This window comes from Chinchilla lanigera, unplaced genomic scaffold, assembly GCF_000276665.1.
Source record: "Chinchilla lanigera isolate Chin_1 unplaced genomic scaffold, ChiLan1.0 scaffold00051, whole genome shotgun sequence".
Lineage (NCBI taxonomy): Eukaryota > Metazoa > Chordata > Mammalia > Rodentia > Chinchillidae > Chinchilla > Chinchilla lanigera.
In genome coordinates, this window is record NW_004955452.1 from 6,400,727 (window position 1) to 6,413,267 (window position 12,541).

Sequence of the window (12,541 nt, forward strand, 5' to 3'; positions counted from 1 at the left end):
AGGTTGCTGTGGAAAAACCCCCCAAAAACCCACCCTGCTACAGCTCTCCTGCGGCCTGGTTGGAGAACAGCCCCTCCGGCTAAGTGAGGGCCCAGGGCCTCCCCAGCTTCTTTCCGCAGTGGGTTCTCTGATTGGAGCAACCATCTGCCCTGAAGCAGAGCCTACACTCCTGCACCTCTGAAATCACACTGTTTCTGCTGAAGTTAAGGTTAACAGCAAAGTAGGACCAGTGGGACAGGCTCGGCACCAGGGACCACAGGGAGCTGGCTGGTGGCCTGGAGGGCCAGCCACACACACACACACACACACACACACACACACACACACACACACACACCAGGTGCTCTGAGCCTGTTTGCTGAAAGGCACAGGGGAAACTAAGCCTTAGTTTCCTTGTCTACGAAGTGGGTGTCGCTCCACATGCCGTCATTACCAGGCCAGACCCCTTCACCCTTCTTTCCTCACTGCATGGGGCATCGGAGGCCAACCTTTCCCAAGTCTACAGCTCTCATAGTTCTAGAACCTTCTCTGGCTCCCAGTCAGTAAAAGCTTCACTGGCGCCATCCTTAGTGCTGCCCTAGGCTTTCCTGGTCTTTTTTTTTAAACTATGCTCCTCATTCTGGAAGGGTCCCTTCATCAGACCCTTTTCATTCTCCCCATGAGTGTGTCCTCTGTCTGCGCTGGGCCTGACCGCTGCAGGAACGACCACCAACCCGGCTGCGGGCATCCAGACCTCTACGTGCTGCTGTGCTTTGGGGATCGGGCCTCTCCCCCATCTTGCTTTGAGCACGAGGACCCTGCTGGACGGGCGATAATGGTCAACGGCAATCTGCGGCAGGCGGTGATGTCACAGGTGCTCATTTGTGACCAGTGGGGGTACAAGGGCACCACTGAGATGCTGGCAGATCGGGTGGCTGTGGCGCTTAGTCACCATGGTGATGAGGGTGACTAACAAATACTGATAAAGGCGGTGGTCGGGCTTCCGACTCCATCTGACTCCCTAGAGACACACACAGTGAGCAGGCCAGCCTGAAAGCCTTGAATTCCCAGCTCAGCGCAAGGGTGGAGTCAGGAAGGCCTAGGGCAGCTCCGGAAGAAGCTTTGCTCTCATTGGCCACAGGGCGGGGATGGCATGGTAGAGGACCAGCTGCAGGGTGACCCGCCACGCCTCTCATGCTGAGAGAAAGGCCCTGCTTTGGAAGAAGTGGGACCCGAGACATAGGACGGGGCCCTTTGGATAGAACTCTGACACCAGCACTCCGGACCTTCGGTCTGAGGGAAAAAGTCTGTCTGTGCGCACAAAGCGCTGGGGATGCACCTCCCTCACCTCCAGGCCTCCGGTGAGAATTACATCCCAGGCCAGCCCAGTCAGAAGGGCACACGCCCGCTCCAGGAGGAGGCAGTTTACACACTTGTGGCAGAATTGTGCCAGTTTGTATTGGCAGAGCCCACGTGGCATCCTGGGGTGTTAGACTAAGGAGGACCAAATCTGAGATTAAATGGGGCCAAGTTGGTTGGTAGGGGGGCACCCACCAGGACTGGGGGCTGTGTTGGTGGGGCACCCTGTGGCATGGCCAGTGTGTGCGGCTAACCAAAACACTGGCCTCCTGAGAAAGAGGCTGGGGCATGGGGATTTCCCAACAAGCCACAGAAGAAACCTATGGGAGGGGGGAACTTTGGAACGAATGTATCTGTTCTGCCGACCACCTTCTTTCCACGGCATCCCAAGACTCTGTGCTTGTTTTCTCCTATGCACCAGAGGTAAGGTAGCAGATGCCAAGTGGAATCGGGTTCCTTGGCTTCCGGACCCAGTGAGACGGAGGGCCTGCAATGTAGGAGACCAGGTGATGGCCATGAGCCATCATCCAAGGTGTTTTGGGGGTTTTTTGTTTTGTTTTTTGTCGTTTTGAGACAGGGTCTCCATATGCAGCTCAGGCTGGCCTTGAGCTCACTTTGTAGCCCAGGCTGGTCTCGAACTCACAATGATCCTCCTGCCTCAGCCTCCTGAGTGCTGGGATTACAGGCGTGCGCCACCATGCCCTGCTTTTTGTTTTGTTTTGTTTTGTTTTGAATAAAACCCAGGGAAAGAATGGTAACAGGAGTTTGGCTGGAGCAGTGTGACGGCTCGCTGATTAGAGTCTCTAGCATGCTGTCAATGGGACGCTGCTACCTAATTTTTTGTAACTTGAGAGTAGAAAACTCTGTGAAGTCTGGTGAGTAGAAACGTGATTCATTTTCCTAGTGGGGATTCACTGCCTCTCCCCAGTTCCTAAAATCCCTTGACTGAGAGGAAGGAAGACTAGTCCCTCTGAGGAAGAGCTCCACAGTGCTGCCATAAGTGTACCCTGTGACTTTCCCCAGCAGGACCTGTGGGCTCCTTGTGAAAGGGGAGAGCCCTGGCTCTGAACTGACGGTATCCCCTGGACAGTCAAAATGCCATCATGGTCCACCCCCCAGAGTGCGGGCTTATGGAGGTGAGGTGACAGTCTTTGCCCAAGTGCAGGCAATGGGATGAAGACCTGCCCTGTCTGTCTACTAAATGGCACAACCCCCCCCCTGACTTTCTGAGGAGAGAGGTCTCTAGGGAGTGGAAGGGTCAAATGGAAGCCCCCTGAACTCACCAAAATAGCAAGCCACCGGGTGTACATGCATATAATCCAAGCACTCTGGAAGGCTGAGGCAGGAGGACTGCAAGTTTGAGCCCAGCCTGGGCAGCTTAGCTGAGTACAAGTGGCTCAGGGCAAAAGCACCACGTTCAAATCCCAGGGATAGGGCTGGGGATATAGGTCAGCGGCATAAGTGCCTGCCTGGCAAGCACAAGGTCCTGAGTTTGATTCCCGGTACCAAAACAAAAGAAAAAAAAATCCCATCCAGTGCTAGGAGTAAAACAAACAAACAAACAAACAACCCAAAGATAATACTGCATCCCGGAGGGAATTTCAGGGATTAGTGCCACTGTCAAAGACTCAGATCTAGAGGCAGTTTTTCTTGTCCTGATTCAGTTTTTTTTGCTTGTTTTATTTGTTTGTTTGTTTTGTTTTTGAGACAGGGTCTCACCATGTAGTCCAGGCTGGCCTTGAACTCAGAGCAATCCTCCTGCCTCAGCCTCCCAAGTGCTGGAATCACCAGCATGTGCCACTACACCTGGCCTCCTGACTCAGTTTAACTGATCTACTTATGGCTGGTGCAAAAACTGCTTGGCCTTGGGGAATGATTACAGATGACAGTGCAGTTAGTTAGATGTACTGCCACTTGCAGCTGTGGTTCCAGACGTGGCATTTTTACTGGAAGAGATCAGCCCAACACTTGCTGCTGCACACCCCACTGTGCTTTCCTTTTTGCTCCACAAAGATAGTTCGAAATATCTCACCTTCATGCAGCAGAGACAGTAGTAACTTTCCCTTGGTACCTCTGGGCTTTACCTGCTCTCTAGGTGTCTATCACAAGGTAGATCAAAGGGACTTTTGGTTTGTTTCTTTTTTGTCCTTTTGAAGCAGGGTTTCCCTATGTAGTTCAGGCTGGACTTGAACTCACTTTGCAGCCCAGACTGGCCTTGAACCTACAGCCAGCCTCCCGCCTCAGCCTCCTGAGTGCTGGGAGTACAGGCGTGCGCCACCACACCCTCACCCAAGGAACACTGACCATCTTGACATAGTTCAAAAGACGATGCTTGTTGGGGCATGGCGGTGCATGCCTGTATCCCAGCACTTGGTAGCTGAGGCAGGAGGATCACTGTGAACTTGAGGCCAGCCTGGGCTACATAAGGACTTCAAGGCGAGCCTGAACTGCATAGCAAGACCCTGTCTCAAAAAAAAAACAAAAAGCAAAATACTATGCTTGCCTGTCATATTGATGGCATGGGCCCAGTGAACTAGAAATTGTAAACAATCTAGATTCTTAGTGAAAGGTATTTGCCAACGGAAGGGGTAGAAATCCCACAAAAACTCCGAGGCTACCATGTCAGTGAAGCTTCTAAGGGATCCAGTGGTCCAGGGCATGTTAGGATTTTTCCTCTAAAATGACAGACAAGTTACCAAACCTTATAATGCTCACTACAAAGAAAGCAGCAGAAGATAAAGACTTTGGCAAGGCTCAGGAATTTGGAAGCAATATATGCCCCACTCAGCTGCGCTGCTTTAGCCATTTACTAAATAACCCACAAGACTAAGTACTGAGTGAAGCTTGGAGCGAGAGAAGGTTCGGAAGCAGGTGCAGGCTGCCTGCCTCGTGAGCTCCATCACCGGGAGGTAACCATGGCCGGAAAAGCTGCTGTGGGCCCAGCCCCAATGGGAGACTCAAGGCACAGTCAGGCCCTTGGGGTTCTGGGTTAAGTCAATGCCCTCCTCTGCGATGACTGTTCTCCATTTTTTAAAAATGAACTCATGCTGGACATGGTGGGACAGAAGTTCTGAGTGTGGCACACCGAGGGAGCCATGCAACCAGAGGCGGAAATGATCTGAGCCAGCACGTCATAAAATTGGACACGCATGGTTGCGTTCTATTACGAAGCAGCATATATGGAATCAGGTCTGAGCAAGTCCAGCAGGCACAAGGAAATTGCATGAGCAGGTGGTTTAAATTCCCCTGGTTCCTACTCTTATTGCTTCGCTGCGGCTCCCTCAGTCCACACGTGGTGAAGTTGTTATCACTTGATGACACAGAGGAAAAAGCAGGCAGGATTTCCACACAGGTCTGCAGGTTGTGTTAGCCCAACCACAAATGGACAGCTGCTGCACCGCAGCCACATGCAGGGGGCCCCTGGAGCACGGTGACGAAGGGAGGACCTCCCAGGAGCAGATCTCTGGCTACAACGAGGATACACTTTGTGTGGAAGACAACCCAAGGTACAGATCTACACTGATTCGTGGGCAGTGGCTAAGCCAGAGAACCCGTTAGGAGGAGATATGTGGATGCTCGAGACAGGCAAAGTAGTGAAGCCGTTTAAACCCACATGGACGCTCTGCGGGCATCCACTGTGGAGGAGCTGCTTCAGAACTGGATGGTCAAGATGGTCAACTTCTGTCTCTGGCTACGCTGGTTCCTGGTCAGGGCAACAAGGGTAGGGCTATACATGCTGTGATAGGCAGAATAATAAACCCACCTACCAAACATCCACGCTCTAACCCTTGAGATCTGCAAATAGGTTACCTGTTATACAACAAAGGGTGAATTAAGGTAGCAGATGGAATTAAGTTAGTCAGCTGAATTTGAAAGTATAGAGATTCTAGCCAGGTGTGAAGGCTGCACCTGCAATCCCAACACTCAGGAGGTTGAGGTGGGAGAACTGCTGTGAGTTCAAGACCAGCCTGGGCTACATGATGAGACCCTGCCTTAAAAACAAACAAGAAAACAAAGAGATTCACCTGGATTATCTACACGGTTCCAGTGTAGCCACAAAGGTCTTAAAAGACAGAGGCAGAACAGCCAGCATCAGAGTGATGTGAGGTGGGAGGGGGACTGTCCATGCTGGCCTTGAAGACAGCAGGGGTCTCTAGAAGGCTTCTACTGGCCCTCCAGAAAGGAATGCAGACCCAGCTGACACCTTGACTTTAGCCCAGTGAGACTTGTTTCAGACATCTGGCTTCTAGAACTGTAGGAACTTTGTGTTAGTTTAAGCTGCTAAATTTGTGGTTTTGTTACAGCAGCTGTAGGACACTACTACACACAGGTTTAGCTCATTTCCCTCACCAATCTGAGGCCGTTGGCGAGGCTAAACATTCAAGCTGCCATCAGGCAAAGACCAGTCTGAGTGTTCTGCTTGGCACCATTTACTGGGGTCTCCAGATCTCTTTCGGGAGTTCAGTGAGATGAGTCTAGTTTCATATTAATACTAAGACATGATTTGCCTTTTTTATGGCCACTCTTCCAGGAGCATAGCACACAATTTCCCAGAGGCTACATGACAAGTGTACAGCAGATGGAACGCTGAGGATTTGAGAATGTGGCTGTCTTCTCTTAAGCCAGGCTGTCAAATAATGATCTTCATCTCATCATTTTTGTTTTGAAAGCTATTTTCATTAAAAACTTTGTATTTATATGAATACGTAATGGGTTTATTCATTTGACATAAATCCATATTTTAAAACTTTAATTTCTAATCCAATAAAATTGATAGATAATAGCTCACACAAACACAAACCCCTGGGGAGTCTGGATAATTTCTAAGAGTGTGAAGGCCTTGAGAACTGCTGCCCTAGGGGAGCAGCTTACTCACTGCCCTGCAGAGGCTGATCTCACAGATGCTTCCTTCTCCAAGGGAGCAGTTGTGTAGCACCTACTCTCTCTCTCTTTTTTTTTTTTTTTTTTTGGTTTTTTGGGTTTTTTTTTTTCCCCTGGTACCGGGAATCGAACTCACGACCTCGTGCTTGCTAGGCAGGCGCTGTGCCGCTGAGCTAAATCCCCAGCCCCGAGTAGCACCTACTCTTGACGCCCTGCCTCACCCAGGGCTTTGCCAGCACTGTCCTTCCGCATGCCACCCAAGGCCTCGTTCATCACTCTGCCGTCCCACACGTTGCATCCCCAGCTCCACATTACGCTGAAAGACCTGCATCCGGCGAAGGTCCCACCTGAGGATCACATCGGTTTCACGCTGTGCCCTGCCGCCACAGAGCTGCATGATCCCAACAGCGCCACTAGGAGACACTGCGCCCTAAGGCTGGTTGCCAGTGGGAAAGAGGCAGCGCAAGCTTTGTATCCACAGCCGGTATACGGCTTCACCTCTCTCATAGCCAAAATACACAGGCTCAGGGACCTAGAGATGGATATGACCTTTCTCCTTCACCATTATTCCAAATTACAAAGGGACATTTGCTTTCTATCCCCTTGGCTGTGGGTGTGGAGTCCTTACGGCCCAAAGAGGAATATTTCCTCCAGGGGACACAGACATGGTTGCTTTGTGCCCCCGCCCCCTGCCCCAGCCATGTTGGGCTCTGTGTGTTCTTAACCAAAAAGCAGAGAGGGGCTCAGCTGTACCAGTTAGGGTGATCAGCTTGGGTTACCAAGGGGGAAATAAGTTCCTGCTACACAGTGGGGGTGGGGGTGGGGGAGGAACACTCACTGGAATCCAGCGGACTCGCGGATGTCTCCAGTTCTCGTGCTGGAGAGTGGGAAACTGGGAAACCGAGGAAACGTCAGGGCAGTCAGAAGCTCAACTGCTCAACGGGAACAAAGGTTCAGGACACCCCACCAAATAAGAGCCCCAATCAGCCGGGCGTGATGGTGACACCTGTAATCCCAGCACTTGGGAGGCTGAGGCAAAGGATATGGAACGACATAGCCAGATCCTATCTCAGGAAAAAACAAAATCAGCCAGGGTGCTGGTCCTGCTACCTTAGGCCTCGAGACCAGCCACAAAGGAGGGGCGGTCACAGTTTGCTGTTGTTATTTGCACACCCTGTTCCCCTAAAGAGCCAGGTGATGTCTGTTCTATGTTAGTCTCCAAGTGAGGATGACAGAAGGATGACAGGGATCTGCTGTGGATGAGACTGTGCTGCTGTCAGGGATGATGACTTTTTCTTTCTTCTTCTTCTTCTACCATTAAAGAAAAATTGAGGTGAAATTCACATAACATAAAAGCAACCACTTTAAAGTGAATAATTCAACATTTTAGTACATCCAACATGTTGTGCGACCATCACTACAGTCTACTGTCAAAATCTGCTCATCATGTCCTTTTTTTTTTTTTTTTTTTGTCTTTTTGAGACAGGGTCTTGCTATGCTATTCAGGCTGGCCTTGAGCTCACTTTGTAGCCCAGGCTGGTCTCGAATTCCCAACGATCCTCCTGCCTCAGCCTCCCCAGTGCTGGGATTACAGGCGTGCGCCACCATGCCCGGCTTATTCATCATGTCAAACAGAAATTCTGTAACCATGAAGCCACGGGGCCATGTCTTTTTCATCCAAGGACAACAGATGCTGAGGGACAAAGTGGCTCTGCTTGGTGTCCCATCTCCCCTCTCGATTCATGCACAGGGCCACCTTCCCCTCCAGTTTTCAATCGGATTTCCCCAATGGGGGCACCATCAGGACCAAAAAAGAAAACGCCTAACCGATTTGTCACCCGCTCTGGCAGGGGCTGTGTTCTGCCGCCTGTGGCCACAGCTCCAGCGAGGCTGCCCCTCCCAGCTCCTGCCCTTTCAGCCTCCGCGGTTGCCACAGCTTCCTGAGCGAACCCCACCGGCCCATCCCCACCCTGAGGGCACCATCTGCTCCCTGCTGCAAGAACACTGCAGATGTAGTGTCGTCCCTTCTTAACAGCCTCTTTGCCTGTGCCCACCTCAGACTTCGCGAACCAGCTCTACACTCAGGCCCTAGGCTGTGAGTGAGAGCTTCGCCGGAAGGGCCCAGGTCCCGAGGGGACCTAAGGGCGTGCCACGGCCCTCTGGTGGTCAGCCCCTGCAAGTGCACCAAACGGGTCCAGATCACATTTCATCCAGGGGTTTCAGCGACTTTCCACGGCCTTTAGTTTAAGGACCAAATCCTTGAGTGTGTGTTCATGTGTTACTGGAACTGAACCCAGGGTTCCGACACTGGGATACATCCCCAGTCATCCATTCACTTATTGAATTTTGAGACAGGGTCTTGCTAATTCTCTACATTGCCCAGGCTGGGCTTGAACCCATGATCCTCCTGCCTCAGCCTTGCAGAGTTCTGGGACTGCAGGCACGTGCCACCATGCCTGGCAAGAACCAAAACCTCGATCGTGGATGGAAAATTCCCAACCTTGCCTCTCTTGCTGTCACCACAGCCCAGCCACACAGGTCTTTCCTCAGATCCCAGGGCGTTCACAGAACAGCCGGGACCTCTGAGACCCCAGCTGGGTCCCTCGGTGCGTCGGCAGAGTCCTACTCATCACCGCTCCCTTAATTCACGTCACTCACACACACTGGGGTCTTCCACAGCTGCGCAAACGCTTACGGAACACTGCTCTTCCACGCTAGGCTGAGGGCTCCCAGGGGTTCCCGCCTTGCTAACCACTGAATGCCTCGTACCTGGCAAAGACCACATGGGCAGCTGATGGTAGCTAAGTATTTCCGGGTCAGGCCTTGAGCTTAGTAACTTGGGGTCCTCTCCTTCCTGAAGCCCTTCACCCCAGGAAGCAGCCCTGCACTCTGTCAAAAACTCACATTGATTTATTAGAATATGAAAAAGGTTGTTTCTTCTGTACAGGCGGCAGAGCGGCAGCAGCTGCAGTGGCTTTGTACATGGTTGTCAATGTCACCTGGTGTGGCGACTCCTGCCCAAAACAGCACTTGCATGGAGAGGAGATGGGCACACGAGCTGAGCACCCACGGTGGTGTCTCCTGGAAGAGGGACTTTCTGACTATTGCACGATCCTGAGGGAGGGAGTGTCCAGGGGAGACCACCCGCAGGCCTGGGCCCAGTCCTGGTGGCGGTGAGGGTGGGGAGCATGTGCCTGGGAACAAAGGCCTCTGGTGACCCAGGACTTTGTCCACCCCAGAAATTCCAGCCGGGGCAGGAGACCCGCAGGGGAGGCCTTCTCCCCAGAGCTAGGCCCCACAGCAAGCTGGGTGTGCACATGAGGGAGAACTTTGGTGAAAGGGAATAAGAAGGCCAGCCGGGCATGGTGGACACCTGTAATCCCAGCATGGGGAGGCTGAGGCAGGACTGCAAGTTTGAGCCCAGTGTGGGCAACTTACCCTGTCTTAAAATTTTAAGAAAAAAAAAAAAAAGGCTGGGGAGGTAGCTCGGTGAGATGGCCCTCAGTTCAGTCTCCAGAACCACCAAAAACCAAAACGAAACAAAAAAGCCCAGCAGGAAGTGAGGGTCAGGAGCAAAGAAGAAGGCAGGAGATGGGAGGCCCTGCACCTGCAAAAATGGAGAACCAGGGCAGGCCGCGGCCGCGGTGGAGGGCTGACTCGGGGGAGCGTGTTGGGCACAAATGAGAGCTGAGAGGGCCAGAGCCCCGACGGGCGAGGGCTTTTCCCACACTCTAAAACCAGGAGCCTCTGTGCAAACAGGTTCGGACACAGAAGTGAGGACAAACAAAACATAAAAAGGCAGCACTTTCTAGGGCCCCAGACAGTCTCTCCACGGGGAACAGCCTCAGGCAGGGCCAGTGGTCCCTGTCACGCAAGTCGCTTCACTGTCCGAAGAGCCCCAGCTCCCCAGAGGAGCCCTCAGCCTGCAGCTCTGAGGACGGCTCAGGTGGCTGACCAGGGTGACATGGCCGGCAAGAGTGGGGTGGGACTGCCCGGGTCACTGAATTCTCGCCCAGCCACCTGTCCGTGGTGTTCCCCCAATAGAGGAGGGCCTGGCCAAGGGCCGGGAGGGTGCCAGCTCCTTCCTTTCCTGGGTAGGACCACGGTGGAGCCTGAGGCTCTTTGGTTAGGTTGGTCTGAACAGGTGGATGGTGGAATGCAGGGAGGGGCCTTATGGCCCGGGAGACTCCAGCCTGGGCCCTGGTCCGGCATGGTGGGCCTGGATCTGGGCAAGGGCAGGGCCTGGATCGCCAGCCCAGCAGTTCTGCCAAGTGGATTGGGAAGGCAGTTCCGGTGGATGGGGGCTGCTTCCCAGGAGGCAGGAGGAAGCCGTGCTGCGTGGGGGCTGTGGGCCCAGCTGCCATGCGGTGGGGGGTGGGGCAGGGCCAGTCCCGGTCAGGAAGGGCGAGGGGAGCCCCCCAGGTCCACTCCAGCCCCTGCTCTGGTGGGAGAGTCTGTCGTGGGACGGGCGCCACCCCTGGCCCTGGTGCTACTGCGCCTTGGGGATGAATGGCTCTCCTTCCCCAGGCTCGGGGTGGGGGCCTGGGTCACTGAGGCAGCGCTGTATCCTCTGGGAGCTGGGGCTGTCAGTTGGCCCAGGGGTGAAGACATCATCGGTGCATGGGGACGAAGGCTCCTTGGTCCGCATCGTAAGGCCCCCATCGTCGTCCTCATCGTTCTCGGCCACTGAGACCGAGTCCCGGCACAGCCCCAAGACCTTGCCCTTCAGCTCCTCGTTCACCAGGTCCACAGACTCGGGCGACTGCGGGGAGGCTGGGTCGATAGTGATGACCGGCAAGTCTGCCTTCGGCTCGTAGGCCAGCGGGTCTGGGGGCCAAGAACAAGGCACAGGCTATTTTCTGCCCCCGAGCCCTGGCCAGCACGGGCTACATTTTAAGGCCCCCCTCAGCCCACGGTAGCAACTCCCAGAGACTTGCAATGAGTGTAGCCATCTGCCGGGCTTCAGAACTCTGTCTGTTCCCTTCTAGGTATCTTCTGGAAAGAGTTTAGGACACCACATCACAGGGACCCATGCATACCCATGTTTATAGCAGCACAACTCAATAGCTCAGGCTTGGAAGTGGTCTAACTGCCCTTTGACAGACGAATGGATAAAGAAAATGTCTATCTATACAGTGGAGTACTACTCTATTTAATTTATTTATTTATTTGGTACTAGGAATCAAACTTAGGACCTTGCCTTTGCCGGAGCTGTAACACCAGCCCTTGGAGTACTACTCTGCCATAAAGAAGGATAAACTTGAGTCATTTGCAGGAAAATGGATACATCTGAAGACCGTAATGTTAAGTGAAATAAATCAGACACACAAGCTTAAATATTGCATGGTCTCTCTTATATAAGAAACCCAAAGTATAAATAATTTAAAGAGCAAAATAAAAGATAATATGGAAGAGGGAGACAGAGCCTTTGCAAATGGGATGGATATCTACAGACAGAGGGAGACAGGGCAAGGAGACTCAGAATTAAGATGTATTATGTATTTGCATAACTCCTACTGATGGATGTTATTATGCTCAGCAAACATAAAGGAAGAACTCAGTCTACATGGGCCCAAGGGGCCCTCTGCCCCCAGCTTCTCTCCCTTCAGACTGTTCCTTTCCCTGAGCAGGGTGCCCCAAGGTGTCTGTTAAGAATCAGGGCTCACTTCTGAGTTGTGGCCTGCCCCTGGTGCCCCAAACTGTGAGCAGGCCTCCCTCTGTCACCCCTGCAGACTGGACACCCTGCCTCCTTGCCAGGCACCCCACCTGTCCCTAGCTCCGGCATAGTCCTCACTGAGAGCCCCACCAGGGGCACCCCTGTGCCTAGGGTCAAGGGCAGGGCGGTTTGTCCATCCGTAGCCCCACCTGACGCTGACACAGTTCAGGGCTTGGGAAGAGCTGAGGCGGCAGCGAGGGCCAAGCCGGCCCTGCCTGCTGGCTCTGAGGCCGGCTCTCGCCTGAGCCTCAGCAGGCCGTGCGCAGCCCCAGGCCCTCTCCAGGGCCTTACCTGAGCCAATGCGAGCCCGAGACATGGTCGGTGAGTCCAGCTTGTGGGCGGGCACCGTCAGGTAGTTGTTCATCTGGCAGGGAGAGCAGACGGGGTGAGCGCGGGCAGCCAGGTGGGGTGCAGCCCTCTGGCTTTTTCTTGTGCCTGCGTTGCCAGCCGTGCTGGAACCTCGAAGCCCCTGGGGGACTTGTCCCAGCCCATAATCTCCCTGGGGAGCCTGAAACATTCCCTCGCTGCCCCAGCTGCCAGCTCCAGCCCACAGCTGCCCCCTGGGGTGCCAGACCAAAAAGCTCACAAGAGAGGGGCACCTGGGCT

General features: G+C 53.5%; 1 protein-coding gene across 1 annotated transcript in view; it reads right to left on the bottom strand.

The window, feature by feature from the left end:
* Nucleotides 1-9,106: 9,106 nt before the first annotated feature.
* Nucleotides 9,107-12,541, bottom strand: part of Slc9a1 (solute carrier family 9, subfamily A (NHE1, cation proton antiporter 1), member 1) — a 58,009-nt gene continuing 54,574 nt past the window's right edge. Inside the window, exons 11-12 of the mRNA XM_005394895.2 lie at nt 12,227-12,299; nt 9,107-11,046 (exon numbers count right to left, since the gene is read on the bottom strand). Coding sequence (XP_005394952.1) covers nt 10,709-11,046; nt 12,227-12,299 — 411 coding nt within the window. The 3' untranslated portion in view covers nt 9,107-10,708. The remainder of the gene's footprint in view (nt 11,047-12,226; nt 12,300-12,541) is intronic.